We start from the raw sequence: 21,879 nt of genomic DNA, 5'->3' as shown, positions 1-21,879 counted from the left end.
CGCTTGTCGGTCCTTTTCTTTTTATCTTTCTCCCTGCTAGATTCCTTCTCGCTTTCGTTGTGCTGGTTACCTTTTCCTTTACCTCTGCCGCCAGCCCGCAGGTAGTCTAGAATGGATTTAGTTTGGCAACCATTCACCATCTTTTCCAGTCGCTTGTCTTTGAGTTTGTTCCCCTTAAAGTTGATCTCCTTCAGTTTAGCGCAGTCGGCTAGGTCGAATGGGATATCAGTTAATTTGTTGTTGGAGAGGTCCAGATTCTAAAGAAAATAGAAAAGAGAAGATGAGTACACAATTTAACGTGGGCTACCAGCTGTCAGACAAGTGGGTTTGAACCTGCGGCGTTTCTTTCGTTCTATTGCATTTGGCAATCTCGCCATGATGCCACAGTTGCACTTAAATGTACCGCAAATCAGCTATAACTCAATATTTTCTAGACGATTTAATGTAAACTGGTTTCTAGTGAAGATTATAAAGACAAGCAAGTTAAGTGCAACAGCAAGACAGCAATGTATGACGCAGACCTTAAGTGCCGACAGATTACTGATATCTCCACTCAGTTCTTCGATTGAATTCTCAGATGCAACAATTGTGCTGAGAAGTTCCAGATGAGCGGAGTAAAGGTCTTCAGGGAAATGAGTAATGTTGTTTTTGGAGATATTGATGGTGGACAGCTTCGTGCACCTGCTCAGTCCAGCGGGAAGGCCTCTGATCTTATTGCAGCTGACGTTCAGGGTGTTGAGTTCGCCGAGCTGGGATAACTCATCGGGTAAAGCCTCTAGTTCGTTCACAGAAACATCCAAAACCTTCAGGGACTTCAGACTGCCAACGGCTTTAGGAACTATCGATAGCTTATTTCTACAGAGGATCAAACTCTGGAGGTGTGTCAGGTTTTCAATGCCTTGATGAATTTCTAATAGACTCGGGCACTGGCTGATTTCAAGATAATTCAAGAGTGTTAGCGAGTAAATTTTGGGATTCAGTCCACCCTCTTGAATTTTCTTATCGATGTTTGGACCCTGTAGAACAAGTTCGCGTCTCTTCTCCGATGCGGCTTTCTCTATCTCAGGCCAATTCTCCATCGTTTCCCCAGCACCACTCATCGCCGCCATACTGTTGAGTGAACACCGGAAACAGAAAAAGAGGCTAGCTCACCCGGTAGTAACCGAGCTAAAAGTTACTTAACCTTCGTCTTTGCAATATGGAGTAATGTGTGTGGGTTGCTTTGGGAGAAATTGTCTTTAAAGTATAATTGCAAATAAATAAATGAATAAATAAATAAACATTTGAAAAAATATAATAGAGGATGTTCAAGGAAATCACCCTGCAAAGTTGAGAAGGCATAGACAATACATTTACCACAATCCTCTTTTTTCCTGTACCACTGCGCACGCGCAAACATGTGGTTGTTGTCAAACTGTGGTTATGGAGACGAAGGGGGATACTCCGACAAGGGTACAGACAAAAATTATTTTGGAAATGTTTCTGGTTACACATTGTGCGATATGTTGCTACGGATATTCTCATAAATATTTTATTTAAATATAATTTGATTAATTTTATTTCTACTGTATTTATTTTTTTCTTTTCTGAGTTTGGGCTAGCTGTCTAACTATGAAGCTAACATTGTACAGGTAATTTAACGTTTGAACAGGGAGCTATCCATCATGAAATTGATTGTTGTCTTGCTAATTGCTCGCGATAGTCAGCTAGCTCGGTATCGTAGTTAGCATGGTAGTTAGGCTGTTCACTGGCTACAGTAACGTTAGCTACCGTAGTTAGGCTTCAGAAATAATGCATCATGTAATGCTGGAGCATATCTTGCTTGCTGTACATTTATGCTACCTGTTGCTGGTTTGACACATTTTAATATGATGATGTCATTTGTTGATAATATTTTGACATGCCTCAGCAAATAATATTTTACTTCTATTCCACCACATGTGGTTAACTAACATTACTTGGTCTTTCTGCTTGAACTCTTCAAGCTCACATGATTTCTTTAAGGTATATTCAACGATGTAGCCTCAACACAAACCCTTGACATTCTGCCGTCTGAGTTCCGAGTATTGATTAGTTCTGTTTTCCATTAACGGTATTACGCAAACAGTTCGCTGGCAAAGTGTCCTGTTTTTCCATTCTTAAAACCACATCTTTCGTTTTTCCCGCTCGTTTGATAGGATACAGTTTCAGGATGCCTCACAAGATAGGGTTTGGAGTCGCCAGCTCCTCCAGTCATGAGGATAACTATAGTGCCAAGGAGTTGATGGTCCATGCACCCACTGTCAATGGCTGGAGATCTGCCAGGTAACGGCCTGCTACACCAAAGAATGTATATGGTCTCTAAACATCAGCGAGAATACGCGAAAGCTGAGTTTAAAGGTTTCCTTCGGATTTTGAGGTAGTTAGTGACTGAGGGTAAGGAACTTTGGTTTCACAAATTTATTGGCCTGTTTTCCTCCACACTATTCACAAATTATTTTTTTTTGCAAAGAAATAACCCCATATCATGACACCACCCGGAACATATTTTGTGCTGGAAATATATTAACAGGAAAAAGGGATTAAGGCAAGTAAAGACAACAGGATGAAAATCCAAACGCGCATTTGAGCTCTGAGTTAGGCCTAATACACAGGCATACGTCTACAAGATAACCATGCCATAGGTTTGCTGGGTTACTTTTTAGAACTTAACTGGAACACTGCACAAGCAAGTGGATATTGAAAGGTTTTAAAATGTTATCTGATTCTTAATTGGTGCTGGGTTAAAGTGCAGTGATGAACTATTAGCAACCAAGGAAAAATAACCATTCAATAATGTAATGTGCCAACAAGTAACAGCTGCTGTTGTTGTATGCTGGCTGTTGGTGTTTCCTGTTGAACCACAGGAAGGGGAAATTACACTGCAGTGACAGAACAGGAAGATAAGACTGTTATGGTGCCATGGTAGGCAAGAGCCTGATTATTTAATCCATCTGTAAACAGTTACCATAGCAAACAATGGGAGCGTAATACGTAGCAATAGCTAATCAGTTTTATAGTAGCAGGCAAATTTTTTTTTGTGTATGTTGGAGTTAAAGTAAGTTTTTAGAACCTTTTAGAACAGTATTGCTGACTAGTGGGTGACACTATATGACTCGAAAGTAATTGGCTAGTCCTGAGCTGGTGGCAAATATTGCAATTTCTTGATTTTGAAACCTCAGATCTGAGTTCTTTAACTTTGCTGTTGTACACTTATAACCTGTGTCAAACCCATTTGCACAACACTTTTTTATATTTCTCAAGAACGTTTCTGTGGAATATGCTTACTGTACTTTAAAATGACTAAATTTAATCCTAAATTCATTGGGATTCAGATTAATCTAAGATTAATTCCGATTAACCATATTCAGGGAGGCAGCGCATTGGTTGCACTTTGCCTTGTAACATAGAAGGCGCACATTGACTGCTGTTGCTGGCTGTTCTCATTTGAAAAATGTAAGTGTGGTCCTAGACATTTCTAGCAAGTCCAGTGCTGATGCAAATTGACCTGTGAAAAGTTGACCTTCGTAGATTTGGAAAGTGTCTATTCAAATAAAAAAACACACAAACAGATGGACAGTTATGCAAGCATACATGAAAAACACACACACAAATGTACAGCGCAATGTATGATATACTGTATATAAGCTGCTGTTTGTCAGGGGAGGTGTCCGCTCCCAGGCATTACGGGTGGGGAAGGGCGTGGCGTTTGTAATGGTGATGCTGCGGCCTGCCGCAGGTCCTGCCCCTACCCCCAGGAGATCACCCTGCAGCTGGTGGAGCGTAGCCGCATCAGGAAGCTTCAGCTGCTGGCCCACCAGTACATGATCTCCGCCAAGATAGAGTTCCATGTGGGCGACAGCCTGCCGGAGGGGTCTTCTCCCCACGCCGCGGATAGGCTCCGCAGGCTCGGGTGAGTCCCCCGCCCGTCGCCCGTGACGCGTGTGGCGCAGGGCTGCTTCTACCAGGGATCAGCCGACTGGCGGTGCCACCTCTCCCCGCTGCGGTCACTATGGGAACCACTGAAGGGAATATTCTTACACAGTTAATATTAATAAATTAGTAAATGCATATATCTGCAGCTAATGAACTGCATTTTACAGATTAAAAAGATTAAAGATTTGATTTTAATGACCTGCATTGCTGAACTGCACTTGTAAGCTTATCCTGTTGCTGATTATGACTGATGTCCTCGATCAGTTCAGGCGATTGCTGGTCTTACAAACGCATGCAGCCAGTTATCACTGCCCTCGTGGGAATCCCACTCGCAGACTTCACTGGCGTGGCCTGGATCGTGCGACCATTTGAGCGCAGCAGTGAAAAACCGCACCATTTGTTAAAGCAAATGTAGCTGAATGTACAAATGTAATTTTGATATTTCTGGCAGTGCAGTGTAATGGGTAGAGAATCTGGGCTTCCAATGTAAATTTGGCAGGTTTGATTCCTAGGTGGGGCACTGTGACTGTACCCTTGAGCAAGGTACTTATCCTCAACTGCTTCAGTAAATTTGCGGCTGTATAAATTGATTTTATGTTATGAACGAGCTGTTTTAGTTGCTTTGAATAAGAGCATCTGCTGAACGCCTAAATGCTATTTAGAGGGAGAACTTGTTTCACAGTGACATCTCTTCGATTCATGCAAATAATGTTTTCTCGTTTGACTGCGTTGTAAACACTTGAAGTGAACATTTTGGGAAAAGGCAATGAAGGACATCCTTCTGCATTGATCGTACTTATGTTGACTGGCCAAAAAGGGGGAAAAAGTCATTTCTGCGTGTGAACTGCAGGGGTTAAATACAAGGGCTTTAATTATCACTGTACAGGAGCGACATTGTGGGTCAGCGTGTAACACGCGGCTTTGTTCAGGTCTGACGGGCAGCTTTTTGCCTAGGTACGTGTCGCTGTCAGATAATGAGAAAACGGGATTTAAAGCTCGCGAGCTGAAGTCCGTCCATGTGGACGCTGTCGGAACATACCTCAGACTGACGTTCCACAGAAACCATGCCAACCGCTGTAACCTCTACAATCAGGTAAATTTACCTGAGTACATGTGGTATTTGCCCTAGCTCCTATGAATGTAAAAACAAATTAGCATTTAAATATTGATTTTTTTTGTATTTGAAATAGTTTTCGTTATAGAAATATATTTAAAAGAAAAAATCTGTTTATGTAAATAAAAAAATATGCATGCTCTAATTTGTTTGTACGATTTCAGGTTGCTTTGGTTGCCATAAACATTCTTGGTGATCCAGTGGATGGCAAAGAGATGGACACAATTGTAAGTACAGCACAGTCTGCATTGACACCTGGTGAAGCAGAACTGAAGTAGGACTAGTGCAGTGAAAATAATGTGATGCAGTACCACTGCCTACCATATGGGGGAGGTGTTTACATTCAGCTGAAATTTCCTTCCTGTCAGACAAGAGATCAGCATTCTCCAGATACGTCTCATTAGGGGCTCTTTAAACACAGAATTCCTGTACCAAAGAGCTGCTAAAGTTAGAAGCACATTTTCGTGAACTGAAAAGAAAGCCTCACCAGATTAAACTTAATTAATTAAGATAAACCACACAGGAAAAATACGAAAGTAGAATCTCTGTTCTTATATTTTGAGTACAGTCCTGTACAGAAAGTTAAACATAATAGATCATGCTTTTATTTGATCACAGCCTGCAGCTGAAGGGATTGTTTTACTTAGGCCCTCTCATAGCAAATCCACATCATTTCTAGGGTGTAGCACATGTTGTGTGGGATGTTGTGTTATGTTGCAAAGCCTGAAAGTCCTACACGAATGAATGAGAGAACTGCAAAAACATATTATTTCCTCTTTTTCCGTGTCTTGAGTATGGTGGCTGTGGACAGGAATGTGGTAATGTGACTCAGGTGAGGCCTGCAATCACACAGTAGGCACAAACAGGGGTAATCAGATAAACCTGCAGATTGATGGCTCCTGGAGGAAGGGTTTGGGTCTTTATTGCGGAACGGATTCCTTCTAACAGTGTCTGCATTGTTGTGGCACATCCTGAGTCCCGTACAGTTTGCCACATGAACAGTCCTTGTCTATATGCTGTGTACTGTTTGTATTGAGTTTTGCGAGTTCTCTTTTGAAAAATCTAATAATGTGACTTGTAAAACCGTTAGTGGACTGTTAGTATTTTGCTAAAAGGACAGTGAAACTCCAAAGACAAATTCCAGTCTTTGAACGGTGGGACAGACGTATTTGTGTGGTCATATCAAAAACACATTGTGTCCTTTGTTGTAGATATTGATCTTCAGGCTTCTCATTTTACTGCCATGTATAAGTAGTTGAAGGCTTCAAACAGTAGTTATTCTTCTTCCTGTTTCATCGCTAATGCTGCCATTCTGCTGGATGGATTAACTAAAACATGAAAAAAATACTGTCTCCTTGTGTCTGAATAGTTAAAATTCACTACTCGAGATCAGGTTCCATTTAAATGTTTGCCATTATTTCCCTACAGCCTACCAGAGATCAACTGATTGAGCAATACCTCAACAGCACTCAGCACGAGATGGCCCTGGATGGGACCTACTCAGGGTAAGGCGTGCAATAATCCAGCTTTGTCCTGTACGACGTCATTTCCTGATCTTTGGTTATTCATTAGTTAGCCCTCTGGAAATGGGATTACATATTAACCTGATCAGAAATGGGTTGGGTCCCAGACAGTTCCTTAGCTGCTGTTACCCCTGTGCTCCTGAAGCCTCTCTTACACCACACTGGCCATCTTCAGCAGTTTGGTTGTGGAAATGCGATCCATAAAACCTTACTTTCTTGTTTACCTCTAGTTCCGTTCTCCAGCACCAAGAGGTTGATACAGGTCTTTTCTGAAGCCACATCTCAAACAATATGTAACAGTGCCATAATCCTCTCAGTTAATCGTTCAGTTTTTGGCTGGACCGCAACAGCGGGGCCAGCTGTACAAACGCAAATGTCTGTGAGTGACTGACTGACTGACTGGCTGACTGACTGATGAAATTACACCATTGGTCGGCCGAGTTATGAAGTTACACCATTGGTCGGCCGGATCACGTGTGTTAGGTCCAGCCATATACTAGGTTTTAACCTGGTCTTGTTACAGTACAAATGGTGTGCTCCACGCACCCACATGTACACACGAGAGCTGATTTCTCATGGAGTACTCTTCATGGACTGTAGTTCGGGTGTCAGTGCTTGTCCAAAAGAGGAAGCTGTGCTCACAGCATCTACAAAATTAGTAACAACTGATCACAGCCAGAGCCTGATAAAACAGCAGATTTTGGAGCTAGAGAGTCAGAAATCCCACAATGCACTGCGCCATTTAAACAAAGGTTTGGCTATTTTAAATGCAAACAGTGATTTAAGAAAGCTTTTGAACCAAATGAGAAATGTCCTTAATTTAACAGTCTGTGCATTTTCAGTTTGTGTTTTTTCCCAAGCAAAAGTTTCCTTTCAGTAATGTTTTAAATTAACAAGCAATTAGTATCACAAAATGTGTACACGTTGTGCTAATGACTTAGTCATTAGTTGTGCATCTCCTGTGCGTATCCCCAAAAAAAACCAAGCGCACGTTTCCCTTTTCATTTTTTCAGGAAAAAGGCTAGTGTGCATATTTTTCCAATTCCAAACCGAGAATTATCTTCATTTATAATGATGACAGCATATAGAGGAAAGACACAGTTACAACACAGCTCACTAGCTTGCTTTCACCAAGCACATGACCATTTACTGTGTTCTGGTTGTGCTTTGTACATATTATTCTCTGTTCGAAAGTGGTCAACAAAAAAATGATAGTATTTTTTTGTCGCAGTATTCTTCGTTTCAGGTGTTTCGAATTTGGCCCTTAAGTATTTGACGCGGGCCACCACATTCGCTGACTTTGTGGTCACTGGGCCAGCGAGGTCCCCGAATGAAGGGCGGGTGATTGACAGTAACGAGGCCCCGCCTCCTCTCTGACGCAGGAAGTGCGACTCCATCTCCCCGCTGGACGACCTGGCGTTCGACATGTACCAGGACCCGGAGGTGGCGCAGATCGTCCGCCGGCTGGACGAGAAGAAGCAGGACGCCGTGCGGCAGGAGAGATACGAGCTCGCCAAGACGCTCAAGCAGGCCATGGCCGACCTGCAGAAGGTACGAGGCAGGGGCGAAGCAGGGGGGGGTAACAGCGTCTTATACTTATCCCACATTTCATATGTCCATTTCAGCATCGATTTAATCTAATCTTCTGCATCGTCTGCGCATTTCAAATCTTTCCACTGGTATTTTCTCAGCCTTCAGTATTTCCCAGCTGTCTGTAGGAGTTGTGAACGAAGTGAGACGCAATCACAAAGCACTGTCACCTCGTGACTTTGTCAACAAGAATAGTGTTACAGCATTGGACAACAATTGAAGGCATGAAGCCAAAAGACTTGTGAGAAGTCAAAGAATCGCCAATTATAAACCCTGACACAATGCACAGACATAATCTTTCACCCCGTGTATGGCAGGATTAACACATTATCTCCTTTGCTTTGTTTCTTGAGTAGCTGGCCAGATTATATCAAGGAGCTGAGTTTCAGGAAGCTGAGATGATCCAGTGAACAGAGATAGCAAAGTGATTGATTGCATCATATAATAAAGGGGCACTGTGCCAAGATTTTCACTTGAAGTGCATTGGGGGATGTGTCCCTACAGTCAATCCGTGTTCTGTGTTTTAACCCATAACCAACACTACCTACAGTGGCGCGTTATCATTCCTAAAATACATTTGGATTCATTAGAACATTTGGACGTTTGCTAATGCTAACGATGATAACAGGCCTTTTGGCCCATCTTGGCTCCTCTCTCACCTATCAAGAACAATTCGGGAAAGAACATAACCTGTTGAACAGCCTATAGTGTGGCTCCGCTGTCTGGTGTGGCTGCAGACCCGATGCCGCCTCTGACTTTGGCACAGGTAGGGGAGCGCTTGGGCCGCTACGAAGTGGAGAAACGCAGCGCCATCGAGAAGGAGGACTACGACACCGCGAAGCAGAAGAAAGACCAGATGGAGGAGTACCGGCTGAAGGTGTACCAGCAGCTGGAGGTTCACAATCTCCTGGACATGAGTCTGGTCAGTGAGTCCGTAAACGGTGACCCCCCTGTTCTTAGGCCAGTGCTGCGTGATGCAAATGGGACCTTTTCTCACAGCTGGAGTGGAGGGCACTTTGAGATCATCTCTGTACGATGAAAAGCGCTTTACAAATAAAATGCATTATTCTTATTAGAATGACTGACTGCATGGATTAGCTCACGCAGGTCAAACGTGTTAAACCAGTCCACCTCTCCTGAGCCAAGCCTTCTCCCAGCACAGCACCCTTCTCATAACAGGGCTGCGTTCACATTCGTCTCTGTCTGTTATTTCTTTTGTAAAACCTGTTGCCAGGCCGACGCAAATGGACAGGTTTGAAATGCGTTTGTGCTGCGGCGGCCATTTCGGCTCCTCCCTCCTGCGCTCCGCACCCACTCTCTCCCGTGCTCTTTCCCCGCAGATTCAGAGGGCCGCTGAGCCTGCGGCCAAGGAGCGCCCTGTGCCCGCCCCCTCCCCCTCCCCTCCCCCTTCGCCAGAGAAACGGGCGCAGTCCCCCCCAGAAATCGCGAGGGAGAAGAAGACAGAGAAATTCAAGGAGCAGGAGCGGGTCTCTGCTGACCCCCCCTCCCCGCGGCGGGCCCAGACGCCCCCCACCCTCCCCGCAGCCTCGCCGGAGATCCCCAAGATCAGTGTAAGCAGTGGCTTCTTGGGGGGAGCCATTTTTGACAACCACCGCACAACCTGTGTGACACAAAAACAACAGCATGGTATTGAAAGGAGAACTATACAGCAGCTTTTTTTTAAACAAGGCTTTGTGGAGCTTTTGTGATGTGAAGAGGAATTCATTGTTCATATTTGTTCAAGGGTCACCTCATTGAGTCACAAATGCTTCCCCGTGCTTTTTGTTCCCTGTTTTCTGTTTCCCTGTCTTTTCTCTTATATTGTGGTGCATTGGCCTTGGAGGTTTAATCAATGAAAACAGGTTTCCCCATCCCTCACAACAGAACACGAAACGGCAAAATGGTAATGATTTGTTCACGGCGCCATCGACAAGAGAAATTTCCATTAGTTCTTATTACATTTGGGTTGAAGCGCTCTCTCTCTAAGTAATGAAACCGGGCTTTGAGGGATTATTTTGCTTCGCGGGCCTGATCAGATCTGGGTTTGAGTTTCAGAGTTTAATTAAAATGCTTAAACAGTTGGGTGATCTCAGCGCTGGCCAGCCCTGCGTTTAAAGGGAAGGGTTTCTCTGCGGGCGCGAGCGTGCCAGCCGGGGAAAGCCCTGCCTGTGCAGTCAGCGCTGGCCTCCCACAAACGCCATCGGCCATTATTTTAGCCTTTCGTCGTGGAAGGGCCGCTAAAGCCAGCAGTGCGCTCATGCTAGACGCTAGTGTTGCCGATGACTCCACGTTTGTCAACGTGTCAGTCAGCGTGTCGCATTTTTAAAAATATTTATTTTCGACGCGCGTGAGCCTTTTTTCCCCCCCGAAAGACGCGTCGCTCGCACGAACACATGTTCCCATTGTGCGGCCGGGCGATGCTGGCAGCCTGGCTGAGATCCCACCCGGGTCACAGACGAGGAAGCGGCCGTCTGGTTTCCCATCCGCGGTCCCGCAGGCCTGTCCTGTGTACACGCACACAGCGCTCAGGCAAGAATACAACTCACAGACCCTGTGACCTCGGCTACAGACTGAGAGGGGTATGACCTGTCTGTGTGTTTGTGTGTGTGCGCGTGTGTGTGTGTGTGTGCGCGCGTGTGTGCGTGCGTCTGTATGTGCGTGTGTGTGTGCGTGTGTATGCGTGTGTGTGTGCGTGTGTGCGTGCGTGCGTGGGTATGCGTGTGTGTGTGCGTGCGTGCGTGTGTATGCGCGCGTCTGTATGTGCGTGTGTGTGTAGGTCAGCACCCTGCCCTATGACGAGAGGCCGCTGCCCGCCCTGCGGAAACAGCAGAAGCTCGCGGAGCAGCCCGAGCTCCCGCCCGAGGAGCCCCCTGACTCCGCCCCCTCGTCCCGCAGCGTCGGGGTGACCGGGGAGCCCGAGCCGCTGACGGAGAAGGCCATGCGCGAGGCCAGCTTCCCCATCGCCGTGTACGGAGAAGGCCTGGTAAGAGCCAGCGAGCTGCTGCCGCATGCACTGAGCGCAGACCCCTCCAGCTCTGTGTGTGTGTGTGTGTGTGTGTGTGTGTCTGTATCAGACATTTCACCGCCCGATCGATGTGTGTGTGTGTGTGTGTCTGTATCAGACATTTCACCGCCCGATCGATGTGTGTGTGTGTGTGTGTGTGTGTGTGTCTGTATCAGCCATTTCACCGCCCGATCGAATGGCCTCGTCTGCCCGGTGCAATACGAACCAGGCAGAACTGGGTCAGGGCCCTGAGCTTTCCCCTGCCCCGCGTGCCGGGATGGGGAAGGGTGGAGGCTTGCATTACGGGCCCCGGAGGGTGATGAGCGGACACGTTACTCCCCCCCCCCCCCCCCCCAGGTGGCGGCGGCCTACTCCAAGACCTGGTCGTACCGGGAGGACGCCCTGCTGGCCGTCTGTAAGAAGCTGTCCCAGGCCCCAGCCGGGACGCCCAAAGAGGACCTGAGGACCATGATGAGGGCAGCCGTGTTCCTCGCCAGGAAGGCCATCCTGGACAAGGTGTCATCGGTAAATTTCCGTTTTGGTTCTGCCCCTTACAGGCTACACCACCTGGTGAAAGTTCCTCAATTCACAGATCGGGTATGTACTATGAACCTGTAAACAGGAAAAATGTACAAGGGGTCAGGTATTTTAAGATCTGTTTTGGGCCACATTCATTTGCGGAAATAGATTTTATTGGAAGCTGATATCTGCCAACGTGACTGTCATATAAACCCACAGAATGGAACTTCCCGGTCATTGTGATTCACATCATATCATACACAATGTGATATTCTCATACTATATTTGTATTTGACTGACATGTGATGTAATTACATGCAGAACCACTCTCTGCTGGTAATGTTAAATGTTTAGAGAAATTAAATGGAGGACAAAGGCTCAGACCAGTGGAGGAATACCAAGGTTTACATGCCTTTTAAGCCTGTGGGGCATGGCGTCGATATAGACCTAATACAGGGGATGTTCATTGTGGACCTAAGATGCTTTGAAAGGCAATAGCTTGAACTCTTCGGTCTCGTTTTGTGTCTATTGCCGATGGCGATATGGCTGTGGCGGTGTAGTTGTTTACTTTCGTATCAGTAACCAAACCCTCATGCACGCCTGCAGGTTGTTTCAAGTGTAAACCGTGTTAACATGGGTATTGGATATGGGTCATTTTTAAAAGTAGATGTATGCTGGCGGTCAAAAAAACTGAGTGTCAAGTCAAGACCTGCGGTGGGAATGTAGTCTTATTCTCAGGCTACTTCAGTGTCCCTTCCATTCGCTGAACCTTTCATTGCCTTTCATTACCTTCCATTTCATTTTTTTTCCCACTTAAAGCCATCTTTTTTTCTCTGTCGCTTAATTGTGGGCAGTTCCTTTCAGTGTGCTGTGGCTCATAATGGCAGTAAGTTCTGTTGCTTTATTTTTCAGTTAATTATTTGTCACCCAAAAGAAATTCCTCTGTAGCGATTCTTTTGTTGATTTACTCAGCAATAGCAGATTAACTAATTGCCAGACGGAAGGAACAAAAGAACAAGCACAAATCCGTCCAGACCCACAGCGCAACTGTACTAACTATATAGCTAGGTAGCTATGGCATGTCCTCACCTCTGTAACGTTATTTGTTGTCCTCCGTGTGTCCATACATCTGTATCGGTGGTTGTAGCTGTGTGTCCTTAACTCCTACTCATGCGTGCAGGGTAGCATCCGTACGCGCTAACTAGGTTAACTAAAGTAGGCGATCCGTACGCGCTGACTAGGTTAACCTAGTTAGCGCGACGCTTTCATCTGTCTGCATCTCCCAGAATCACCACTTCGAACGGCACAACATTTTTAAGCTCAGCTTTATCGCCTAACGTTACTTTAGCTAGCCCTAACACGTTCACGTCTCGAAGCACCACCTGCGCGTGCGTCCTACTAAACGTCCCTCTCAGATCGTCTGTGAGTGAGTGAGTGAGTGACCACAATTTGCCATGCATAGCCCACGGCGGCAGTTCCTGCTCGCCGTGGGAAAAAGGACTATTCCTGGTTAAAAAACTACTTTGGTTGATCAAATTATCACAAATCCACAGTGGCAAAGCACTTTGTTTTTGTTTATTGGGAATGAGGGGAGGACCAGCTGAAGGCCTGTAAGAGATGGTCGGAGGTTCTGGGTGGGCCGTGGGGAGTCTGTCTCTGGTGTTGTTCCTGAATGGAAACAGTTAGACATAATTTTCCCATTTAAAGACCCTCCGTGACCTTTGGGTTCTGAACTTTACGCTGAGGTGCACATTCTTTTTCAGCATCGTAAAATCCGGCTTCCTGCCTGGGCTTATTGAAAATGATATGAACAGGAATGATTTGATTTGTGCATGCGTGTAATGTGAAGGCTTGCGGGTCTGTGCTAGACCCAGGCTCTGAACACAGAAAAGCAGGCCCTTTCTGTAGGGGAGAAAAAACGCTGTGGAATGCCATGCTCACGGCTGAGGGGCTCTGCTTCCTGTTGTACGTGTGAAGCCCAAAATTCCCCTGGAAGTCCACTCTTTCACTGCTTCTTTGCACATTTCTGCTGGCACTGGGCCACTGTTGTGTTCACAGAGGCCACTCAAAGTCGGGATGGGTAAGATAATTTCCCTTCTTCATTCTTCTTCTCTGTACGCGCGCGTGTTCGCAGCTGCTCCTCTGTGGTGGTGCCGAAAGCCGTGAAGGGGAGCGCCGTCGCGCCACGCCCGCTGTCCTCCTGCTCTCCTCCCGCTCTTCTCCCGCTCTCCTCCCGCTCTTCTCCCGCTGTCCTCCCGCTCTCCTCCCGCTCTTCTCCCGCTGTCCTCCCGCTCTCCTCCTGCTCTCCTCCCGCTGTCCTCCTGCTCTCCTCCCGCTCTTCTCCCGCTCTCCTCCCTGCTCTCCTCCTGCTCTCCTCCCGCTCTTCTCCCGCTCTCCTCCTGCTCTCCTCCCGCTCTCCTCCCTGCTCTCCTCCTGCTCTCCTCCCGCTCTTCTCCCGCTCTCCTCCCGCTGTCCTCCCACCATCCTCCCGCTCTCCTCCCGCTCTCCTGCTCTCCTGCTCTCCTCCTGCTCTCCTGCTCTCCTGCTCTCCTCCCGCTCTCCTCCCGCTCTCCTCCCGCTCTCCTCCCGCTCTTTTCCCGCTGTCCTCCTGCTGTCCTCCGGCTCTCCTCCCGCTCTTCTCCCGCTCTCCTCCCGCTCTCCCCCCGCTCTCCTCCCACTGTCCTCCCACCATCCTCCCGCTCTCCTCCTGCTCTCCTGCTCTCCTCCCGCTCTCCTCCCGCTCTCCTCCTGCTCTCCTGCTCTCCTGCTCTCCTCCCGCGCATTCCCCCGCCCGCTCCCCGGCGCCGGTGTTTGCCGTCCCCTCCGCCGTGTTTACGCGGCCATTGTGCCACTGACGCCTTGCCCCCGTTGGCGGGCGCTCAAACAGCTGCTTTTCATTGGTAGGCCCTATTCACGGGCCATTTGCGGAGCAGGCCCCCACTGCTGAACAATGCGCCCCACAGTCCCAGAGACATTCCCCAAGGTTTTACTCGGGGGGGGGGGGGGGGGGCTCCACACTTAAATAAATATCACTGAACATGGGTGTCTGGGGGCCGCCCCCCTCCCCTCAGCACAACCTGTGCCCTTTGCCTCTGTGGAGAGCTGCTCTGTGAGAATAAGGATGAACTGAAGAAACCTTCTGTTGTGACCCTTTGGTCATATTTCACCAGTTATGTGCCCAAGAGGAGCTGTATCTGAAAGACCTTAGAAATTACCACGAGCCAGACTTTGTTACAGTTCTCACGTCTCTGACTATTTGGAGACATTCACATGCACATTGTGCAGTCTTTTTTTCATCCCTAAATCGTGTTTTTCTTTTACGTGTACACAGCAGGTGAACTGGTGGAAGCACAGTTATGAAATTTCTGTCCTTGTCAGAAATTAATTTAAAGACTATTATTAATTGAGTGTACTTTTGCAGTTTTTCTGGTAGTTAGTGCATGCTAGTTTTTTTTACCCTTATTGTTCCTCTAGCTCAGTTCTCAGCCTCACTACATGCCTGAGATTTTTGCACAGACGTTTGACAGGTATGTTTGTGTCGCACGGATAAAGAATCTTTCGTGCCCACGTATGAAAATCCATCCGTGTTGGGCAACACTCTCAGTGTTGAAGGGTTGAGGAGTAATGAGTGATCAGAGATTGCTTACTGTCCATGTGTCAGTCAGCCACAGGTACATCTCCCTCACATTTGTTACGTGAGGTGAACTGTCCACTGCTCTCCATTTGTGTATCTTTTGCACATACATTATCTCTGTTTACACAGTCATCACATCTCTAGTCAGCGTCAGACCGGTGTGTGGTTAGTGAACCAAACGAGGGCAGATCTCGTTTTCCTTACGCCGACAAAAATCTCCAAAACAGCTGGAATTTAGCGATGCAGCCGAGAAGCAGCGGAAGCATAAATCCTTTGCAGAATCTTTCTCGGAGGAGCTGGCAAAATTAACAGCGCGGCTGGAGCCCGAGCTGCTCTCGAGCTGGATTGTTTTTCTTATTTTTTTTATTTTTTATCAGGTTTTTTTTTTTAATCAGGTTTTAAACCTCAGCTTTTTTTTTCCCCCCGTGTGGCAGGTCTTCCAGGCGTCGCTGAAGCTGCTGAAGATGATCCTGACCCAGTTCATTCCGCAGCACAAGCTGGGCAGGGCGGAGGTGGCGCACTGCCTGGAGCAGACCTGGCCCAACCTCCTCGCCAAGGCGGGCGACCCCGCCGGCCGACTGCGGCTCGCGGCTACGAGCTTCATCCAGGTCTCCCTCTGCCCGGCACCGTAGCGTCTGTCCCGCTTCTCTCATGGAAATAGTGTGTCGTTTTTTAATTTTATTTTCCATTTTATATTAATTAGTTTAGGGGTTACTTTTATCCCGTGCACGTAGAGTAGTGTTTATTTTTAATATCTGAAGGCTACTTCATATGATTAATTCGATGATGCTATTTGCACTTTAAAAGCAAGTGGTTCCTGTTGTTGTGGTGTGAATGGTGCTGGCCTCGGTCGCAGTGAGCCTTATGAATAAAATTAAATTTGTGCGGTTTATGAATAGCCCTCCACCCCCGGCGCGGCGTGCTGGATGATGTCATGTTGAAGTGCACGTTTTCCAGCCCTTGGGTTGTGCTGTCCTTGAGCCGGGCTGAGGTATAGAATTCCTGCGGTTCACACGAGGTTCCCTCCTTTGTGCTGCTGTGTGCTGCTGCGTGACTGAGGCGGCTGTGGGATGATTTACAGCGCGGGCCCCGCACACACTGCAGCACACACTGCTGCACACTGAGGCCCGTGCTGGTTTCTGCTGCACACTGAGGCCCGTGCAGGTTTCTGCTGCACACTGAGGCCGTGCGGGTTTCTGCTGCACACTGAGGCCCGTGTGGGTTTCTGCTGCACACTGAGGCCCGTGCTGGTTTCTGCTGCGAATGTGAGCGTGTGTGTGAGTGTGCACGTGTGTGTGTCTGTGTGTGTGAGTTTGTATGTGTGTGAGAGAGACAGAGAGAAATAGAGAGAGAGTGTTTATGTGCGTATGTGAGTTATCCCTGTGGGATTTTAGTGATGTCACTCAGCCCTTACACAGGATGTCATTAAAACTGCAGCTCTGTTGGATAAAAACCTTTTCCTCATGACACACTGGCAGCCTCTTTCCCCAGCTTGGTTTTTTTAGTCCCTTAATAAAAATTATACAGCCCCGACTCCAATGTCTCTCTAATAGCACTTAGCTCGCTGCGCTCTTATTTATTTTTTAAAATTATTTGTTCTTTATTTTTTCAGCCATTGGGGAAATTAAATAAAGCGAAGCAAAGAGAAAAGTTGATGTCAAATGTGACTTTTCTCTTCAGCGCAGCCCTCTTGTGATCAAATCATAGCTTCTGGTTTGTTTTAAACTTCTGAAGGCTTTTATCGCTATTAAATTATCATAAAGAGTCAGCATTGGGGAATAGACAGGGATCAGCAGTATCAGGCTTGTAAAACAAGCTTACAGCTGCCTATAAAAATATAGCTTGGATAAACATGTTCACTGTGTCCAACGGACAGGCGGCACTGGAGAATGCTGTGAAGTCAGTTCAGTTCACGCACTGGCAGTTTGCTACTTTTTGACTGGGTCTACACAAACATTTGATTGCAGTTCCTCTGCTTTTCTGTCATGATGAAGTCACACACCGTCCTGAGTCTATCGTAACTGAGCACAAACGACAGCCTTGTTCTAGAAGGTTTGAGTTTGAAATGCTGTGCACAAAGTCGTGCAGGAGTCGTAAACCAACGATGATGGTTGGTGCACCAGCACTTTTTCTGCTCACTGTTGGGAGGTAAAGCCTTAATGAGTAAGAATACGATCTGAGGGTTAGGGTAGAAAAACAGAAGTTGTGGTTATTTTCACAAACCAAAAAAAATAAGGGAACAACCTTGATGAAGTCAAAGTGTGATGGCAGGCTAGATGAACCAACCTGAGGTTTCCATGGTGTGTGTGTGTGTGTGTGTGTTAACTGTCTGATAATATCTGAAATGGCGTCTGTTACTCCTCCCCCGCAGGAGATGGCGCTGTTCAAAGAGGTGAGATCCTTGCAGACGATCCCTACTGAGCTGGTGAAACCCATGAAGTCCAGCGTTCCTGCCCGCCTGGCGCTGAGCCACGTAGAGCTGACAGAGAGGCTGCTCGCGGAGCTGGGCACCGACGGCTCTGGGTTCTCCCTGGAAAACGTCATGCAGGTAAAGACCACCTGACCTCTCGCTTCCCCAGCCCCCGCATTCCCCCACGCCCCCCCCACCTCTTTCTGCAGACAGCTTGGGATGTTTTGGAGCCGAACTTTCTGCTGTCTGTGTTTGTCCCTGACCCGAAGTGCAGCGGTGTGGATTGGTTCATGGGTCTGAATGATGGAGTCCTTGCACGGGTCCTTGGCGTTAGGCTCGGCCGAATGGTAGAGCAGGAGGAAACGAACCAGATTCCATTCTGCCTAGTAATATGTCCTTTCGTCGTGGATGGGGAAAGTTTGGAAACCTTTAATAAAGAAATAGTTAAAAAAGAATAAAGAATCCACCCTAGTCATGTACTGTTTCTTTTAAGTTGTTGCAGAATAAGGAAGCTAATATGACAAAAGAAAAAACAAACAAAAAAAACAACATTGTCCAACATTCTCTTCACATCTGATCTAATCGTAAAATGTAGTTCAGACTGTTTAGTGAGAATTATCTGCTTTCTTGTCGCTGTGGCCATTTTATTCCGCAGTCATGGACAGAGTAGCCTGCACTTTAGTACAAAGTTTGATCTTAATCAAGCACAGACAAACGGAACAGATGCACTGAGCTTCTGTTTGCTTTTTGGAAGTGAGTCCGGCACACTGGCTGTATTCCTCTAGTGAGCCGAGTGAACTCTGTCATCGCTGGCTGGTGCCCAGTTCCCCTCACAACCCTGGTGCTGTGACCGCCGTCTCCAGGAGTGACACAGTATCTGTGTGCAAACCATCCGGACGCTGAAAGGGTGGGCGGTGAGGCTGCCTGCCGCTTCCAGTTTACAAGCGCTCCCTCGGACGCCCGCTTCCTTCGGGTTGTGTTTCAGTTGGCCCTTTATGGCGCGCGTAAATCCTTAAATTAAGAGCAATCCCGGCGCGATGGGGGCTCTGCTGCAGCTTGTTGTCCTTTGTTTTTTTGCATGTGTTGCGTACCTGCTGGCTCTCAAATCTAACAGTGTTGTCCTTCATTAGAACGTGAACCAGAGCCAAATCTGGCGCAGATGCTTTCTAGCATGTAGTAGATACTTGTTTTTCAGCTGAGACATATTGGCTTGGGGGGAGGGGGGGGGGGTTAGGGTTAGGGTTAGGGTGGGGGTCTGCCATCTTCCTTAAGCAAGCACTTTTGTAATGGAACCACACAAGCTTGAGTTTCACACCTCTTATCCTCCTGCTCCTTCTTCCCCCTTTACATCATTGAAGAGATAAACTGCGGGGCAGGCTGGGGCGATACAGAGACGCTCCTGTAACTGCAGCCGACGGGCTAGCAGGGGTGAGGGTACTGGCTTTGAGTGTGATACATTAGCATAAGGACCAAGCGCTGGTTTTTCATTCAGACATACTGCTTAATTGGGCCGCCTCGAAACAGAAGCAGAGTTTTTTTCGTTGTTGTTTTATAGCTGGACTTTTGTGAAGTGTGAGTGTGTGTGCATGTGTGTGTGTGTCTGTGAGTGTGTGTTTGTGTGTGTGTGCATGTGTGTGCGTGCATGTGTGTGTGTATGAATGTGTGTGTGTGTGTGTTTGTGTATGCGTGTGTGTGTGTGTGCGCGCGTGTGTGTGTGTATGTGTGTATGAATGTGTGAGTGTGTGTGTGTATGTGTGTATGAATGTGTGAGTGTGTGTTTGTGTGTGCGCGCGCGTGTGTGTGTATGTATGTATGAATGTGTGAGTGTGTGTGTGTATGTGTGTATGAATGTGTGAGTGTGTGTGTGTGTGTGTGCGTGAGGACTGCAGTCCAGGAGCCCGTTACTCGGCTGGGCTGTGGGCTGGTAAATTTTTCTCTTTCCCCTCTGGTTTCCCAGGTGATGCGCTCCGAGCCCGACCGCGGAGGCGATTGAATTTCCTGTAATTAAAATGAGGAGCGCAGAAAGACAGGAGAATAATGGCGGCCTGTCTGGGGCCGGGGATACACGCTTTGAACCGCACGTTGTTTCCCTCTTAATGAAACAGCTGGATCTGCACGTCGCATTAAGAGTGGAGAGTGCAGATTTTCAGTGAGAGTGCTGATGTTAGAGAAAAACACATCGCTGAGGGAATACTGATACCGGCCTTAGTCCACTGCTGTGGAACACTTCAGGTTTCTTTTTTTATGTTTTTCTTTTACCCTTTCATCAGTGAGGGTGTTTTTTCAGCTTAATAAGGTTCTTAATAAGGTTGTTTAGTAAGGCTGAATATTATGGAAAATCTTTTGGGTAGTTTGTTGAAAAGACATATTTAGGCATTTTAGACACTGGATCTGAGACTCCTAGCAACAGGGTTTCTTTCATCTCAGTTTGAGCCATCAAAGCAGGTTCAGATGTTTTTCCTGGGTTTATAAGGCTGTTTGTATATTCAGAGGAAGGGTAAGGCTTCAGTTGAAATGGACAGGGATTGCGTCAGCTTTCCGCTTCCCTGCCTGTCTTCCTTTGCATGCTCAGTGATGGTGTTAAATTTAGAGAGAACACAGGTGAAATGCATTGTGGGGTTTGTAGGAGATTTTTGAATGTAATAAACCTTTATTTGTAATGTTTTTCCACATTTTCTCCCATACTTGGAAAGACTACATCCACATTCCTGCTGCCAACCCCAATTATAATGTGGGAGTGTAGATGGGCACGCGCTCTTCCCCAAAGCTGCTTCTATTCACAGAGCAGCACACGAGCCGAGCCTGCACTGATACGAGGCAGAGGAAGACCCTTCCTGTAGTCCTTTAGCAAGCAGGCTGAATGGGTGCCCGATTGACCCAAACGGAAGTCACTAGGGAAGGATGAGAGGCTATACAGTATGACGTTCCTTTGTTCGTTTTTTTTTGGAAACAAGTTTAGGATTTTAACAACGATAAGAAAACAATCGTTTCGCACTGGCGCATTTTTAATCTATATTTTCTTCTCCTTTAATCTTCTGCCACCACGGTATAGGAAGTTCCATATCGTTACAACCCTACACCCGCAGCCCCTGCACTTATAAACTTGAATTAAGTTATTGTATACAATTTGCTTCAGTAGGGAGATATTGATCATAGAGAACTTTATAAATGGAGATGTTGAGTTTTGTGTATTTCCTGATCTCGGATATCTGATATTGTGCACAAAAGGCACTACTGGTATTTGGCATTTTTTTCAGTCAGCTGAATTTATTTACGCATAAACGTGTCAAACTGGTCAAATAGAAATCAGATCTTCACTAACACAGGCAGCTGTGAGTGTGCTTGGCAGTAGCATCTCACATTCGTCCAGAAACGTGATTTGCAACCTGCTTTGTTCAAATCCTGTTGCCAGGCCACCGCTGTACGCTGGCGATGTTCAGTCGTCCAGACCGCAGCTAACATCTAGCTGCGTGATTACTGTGTACAGCGAATGGCCCCCCAGGCTAAGGGTGTGTTGAGCTGGGCGTGTCTCAGTGGACTCTGCGCGTCAGTTTTCCACAGGGGCTCTGGAGCACAGTGCGGCGGAAGTGCGGGAGAAGGCCGTGCACATTATCCTGGCCATGTACCGCCAGCACCGGAGCGCCGTCCTGGACTTCCTGCCGCCCAACGACGCCAACACGCGCCGCAACGTCCTCTACAAGAACATCTTCGACGGCTTCGCCAAGATGGACGGCCGCCCCGCGGAGCCCCAGGCCAAGGTGAGTGTGACGCCGCGCGCGCGCGCTAGCCCGACCTTCCCTGCTGATGCCCCCTGTGCTGGGGACCCAGACGGGCAAGGTCCTGTACAGGGACACCAGCGCGCGAGCGGCGTCCCTCTCCAACAGCCTCCATCTGTCAGTCCAGAGGCTTAACGCTGAAAAGACAAAAAAAACACGTCAATCTCAACAAGAATTTTAGTCTTACATTTGGCCTTAAAAATTTTTGTTTCTTATTATTTGTTAAATAAAACAAACAGTTTAGCTCAAGATTTGCCAATGGGGTGAGAAAATTTCACTTGTCAAGCAGTAACAGTAACATAAAACGAGTTAATATTTTCTGCTTGAGAGGAAAGAAAAAGACTTGAAGTCTCAT

The 21,879-nt window shown here is 47.1% G+C and overlaps 2 protein-coding genes across 3 annotated transcripts in view; one reads left to right on the top strand and one right to left on the bottom strand.

The window, feature by feature from the left end:
• The window catches only part of lrrc47 (leucine rich repeat containing 47), an 8,163-nt gene extending 7,016 nt beyond the window's left edge, over positions 1 to 1,147 (bottom strand). Inside the window, exons 1-2 of the mRNA XM_035381254.1 lie at positions 522 to 1,147; positions 1 to 257 (exon numbers count right to left, since the gene is read on the bottom strand). The exon at positions 1 to 257 is cut by the window's left edge and continues 205 nt beyond it. Coding sequence (XP_035237145.1) covers positions 1 to 257; positions 522 to 1,109 — 845 coding nt within the window. The 5' untranslated portion in view covers positions 1,110 to 1,147. The remainder of the gene's footprint in view (positions 258 to 521) is intronic.
• A 221-nt stretch (positions 1,148 to 1,368) lies between these two features.
• The window catches only part of cep104 (centrosomal protein 104), a 33,608-nt gene continuing 13,097 nt past the window's right edge, over positions 1,369 to 21,879 (top strand). The window contains exons 1-14 of one of the 2 annotated variants that reach the window (XM_035381237.1): positions 1,369 to 1,452; positions 2,178 to 2,304; positions 3,758 to 3,931; positions 4,909 to 5,047; positions 5,233 to 5,295; positions 6,497 to 6,573; positions 7,974 to 8,142; positions 8,948 to 9,103; positions 9,522 to 9,752; positions 10,958 to 11,164; positions 11,543 to 11,710; positions 15,773 to 15,946; positions 17,710 to 17,886; positions 21,300 to 21,506. In XM_035381237.1, coding sequence (XP_035237128.1) covers positions 1,398 to 1,452; positions 2,178 to 2,304; positions 3,758 to 3,931; positions 4,909 to 5,047; positions 5,233 to 5,295; positions 6,497 to 6,573; positions 7,974 to 8,142; positions 8,948 to 9,103; positions 9,522 to 9,752; positions 10,958 to 11,164; positions 11,543 to 11,710; positions 15,773 to 15,946; positions 17,710 to 17,886; positions 21,300 to 21,506 — 2,124 coding nt within the window. In that variant the 5' untranslated portion in view covers positions 1,369 to 1,397. Of the gene's footprint in view, positions 1,453 to 1,478; positions 1,632 to 2,177; positions 2,305 to 3,757; positions 3,932 to 4,908; positions 5,048 to 5,232; positions 5,296 to 6,496; positions 6,574 to 7,973; positions 8,143 to 8,947; positions 9,104 to 9,521; positions 9,753 to 10,957; positions 11,165 to 11,542; positions 11,711 to 15,772; positions 15,947 to 17,709; positions 17,887 to 21,299; positions 21,507 to 21,879 lie in introns of those variants that run through there. The other variant, XM_035381238.1, reaches the window with a different exon arrangement.

This window comes from Anguilla anguilla, chromosome 11, assembly GCF_013347855.1.
Source record: "Anguilla anguilla isolate fAngAng1 chromosome 11, fAngAng1.pri, whole genome shotgun sequence".
Lineage (NCBI taxonomy): Eukaryota > Metazoa > Chordata > Actinopteri > Anguilliformes > Anguillidae > Anguilla > Anguilla anguilla.
This window is presented reverse-complemented; position numbering and strand designations above follow the sequence as displayed.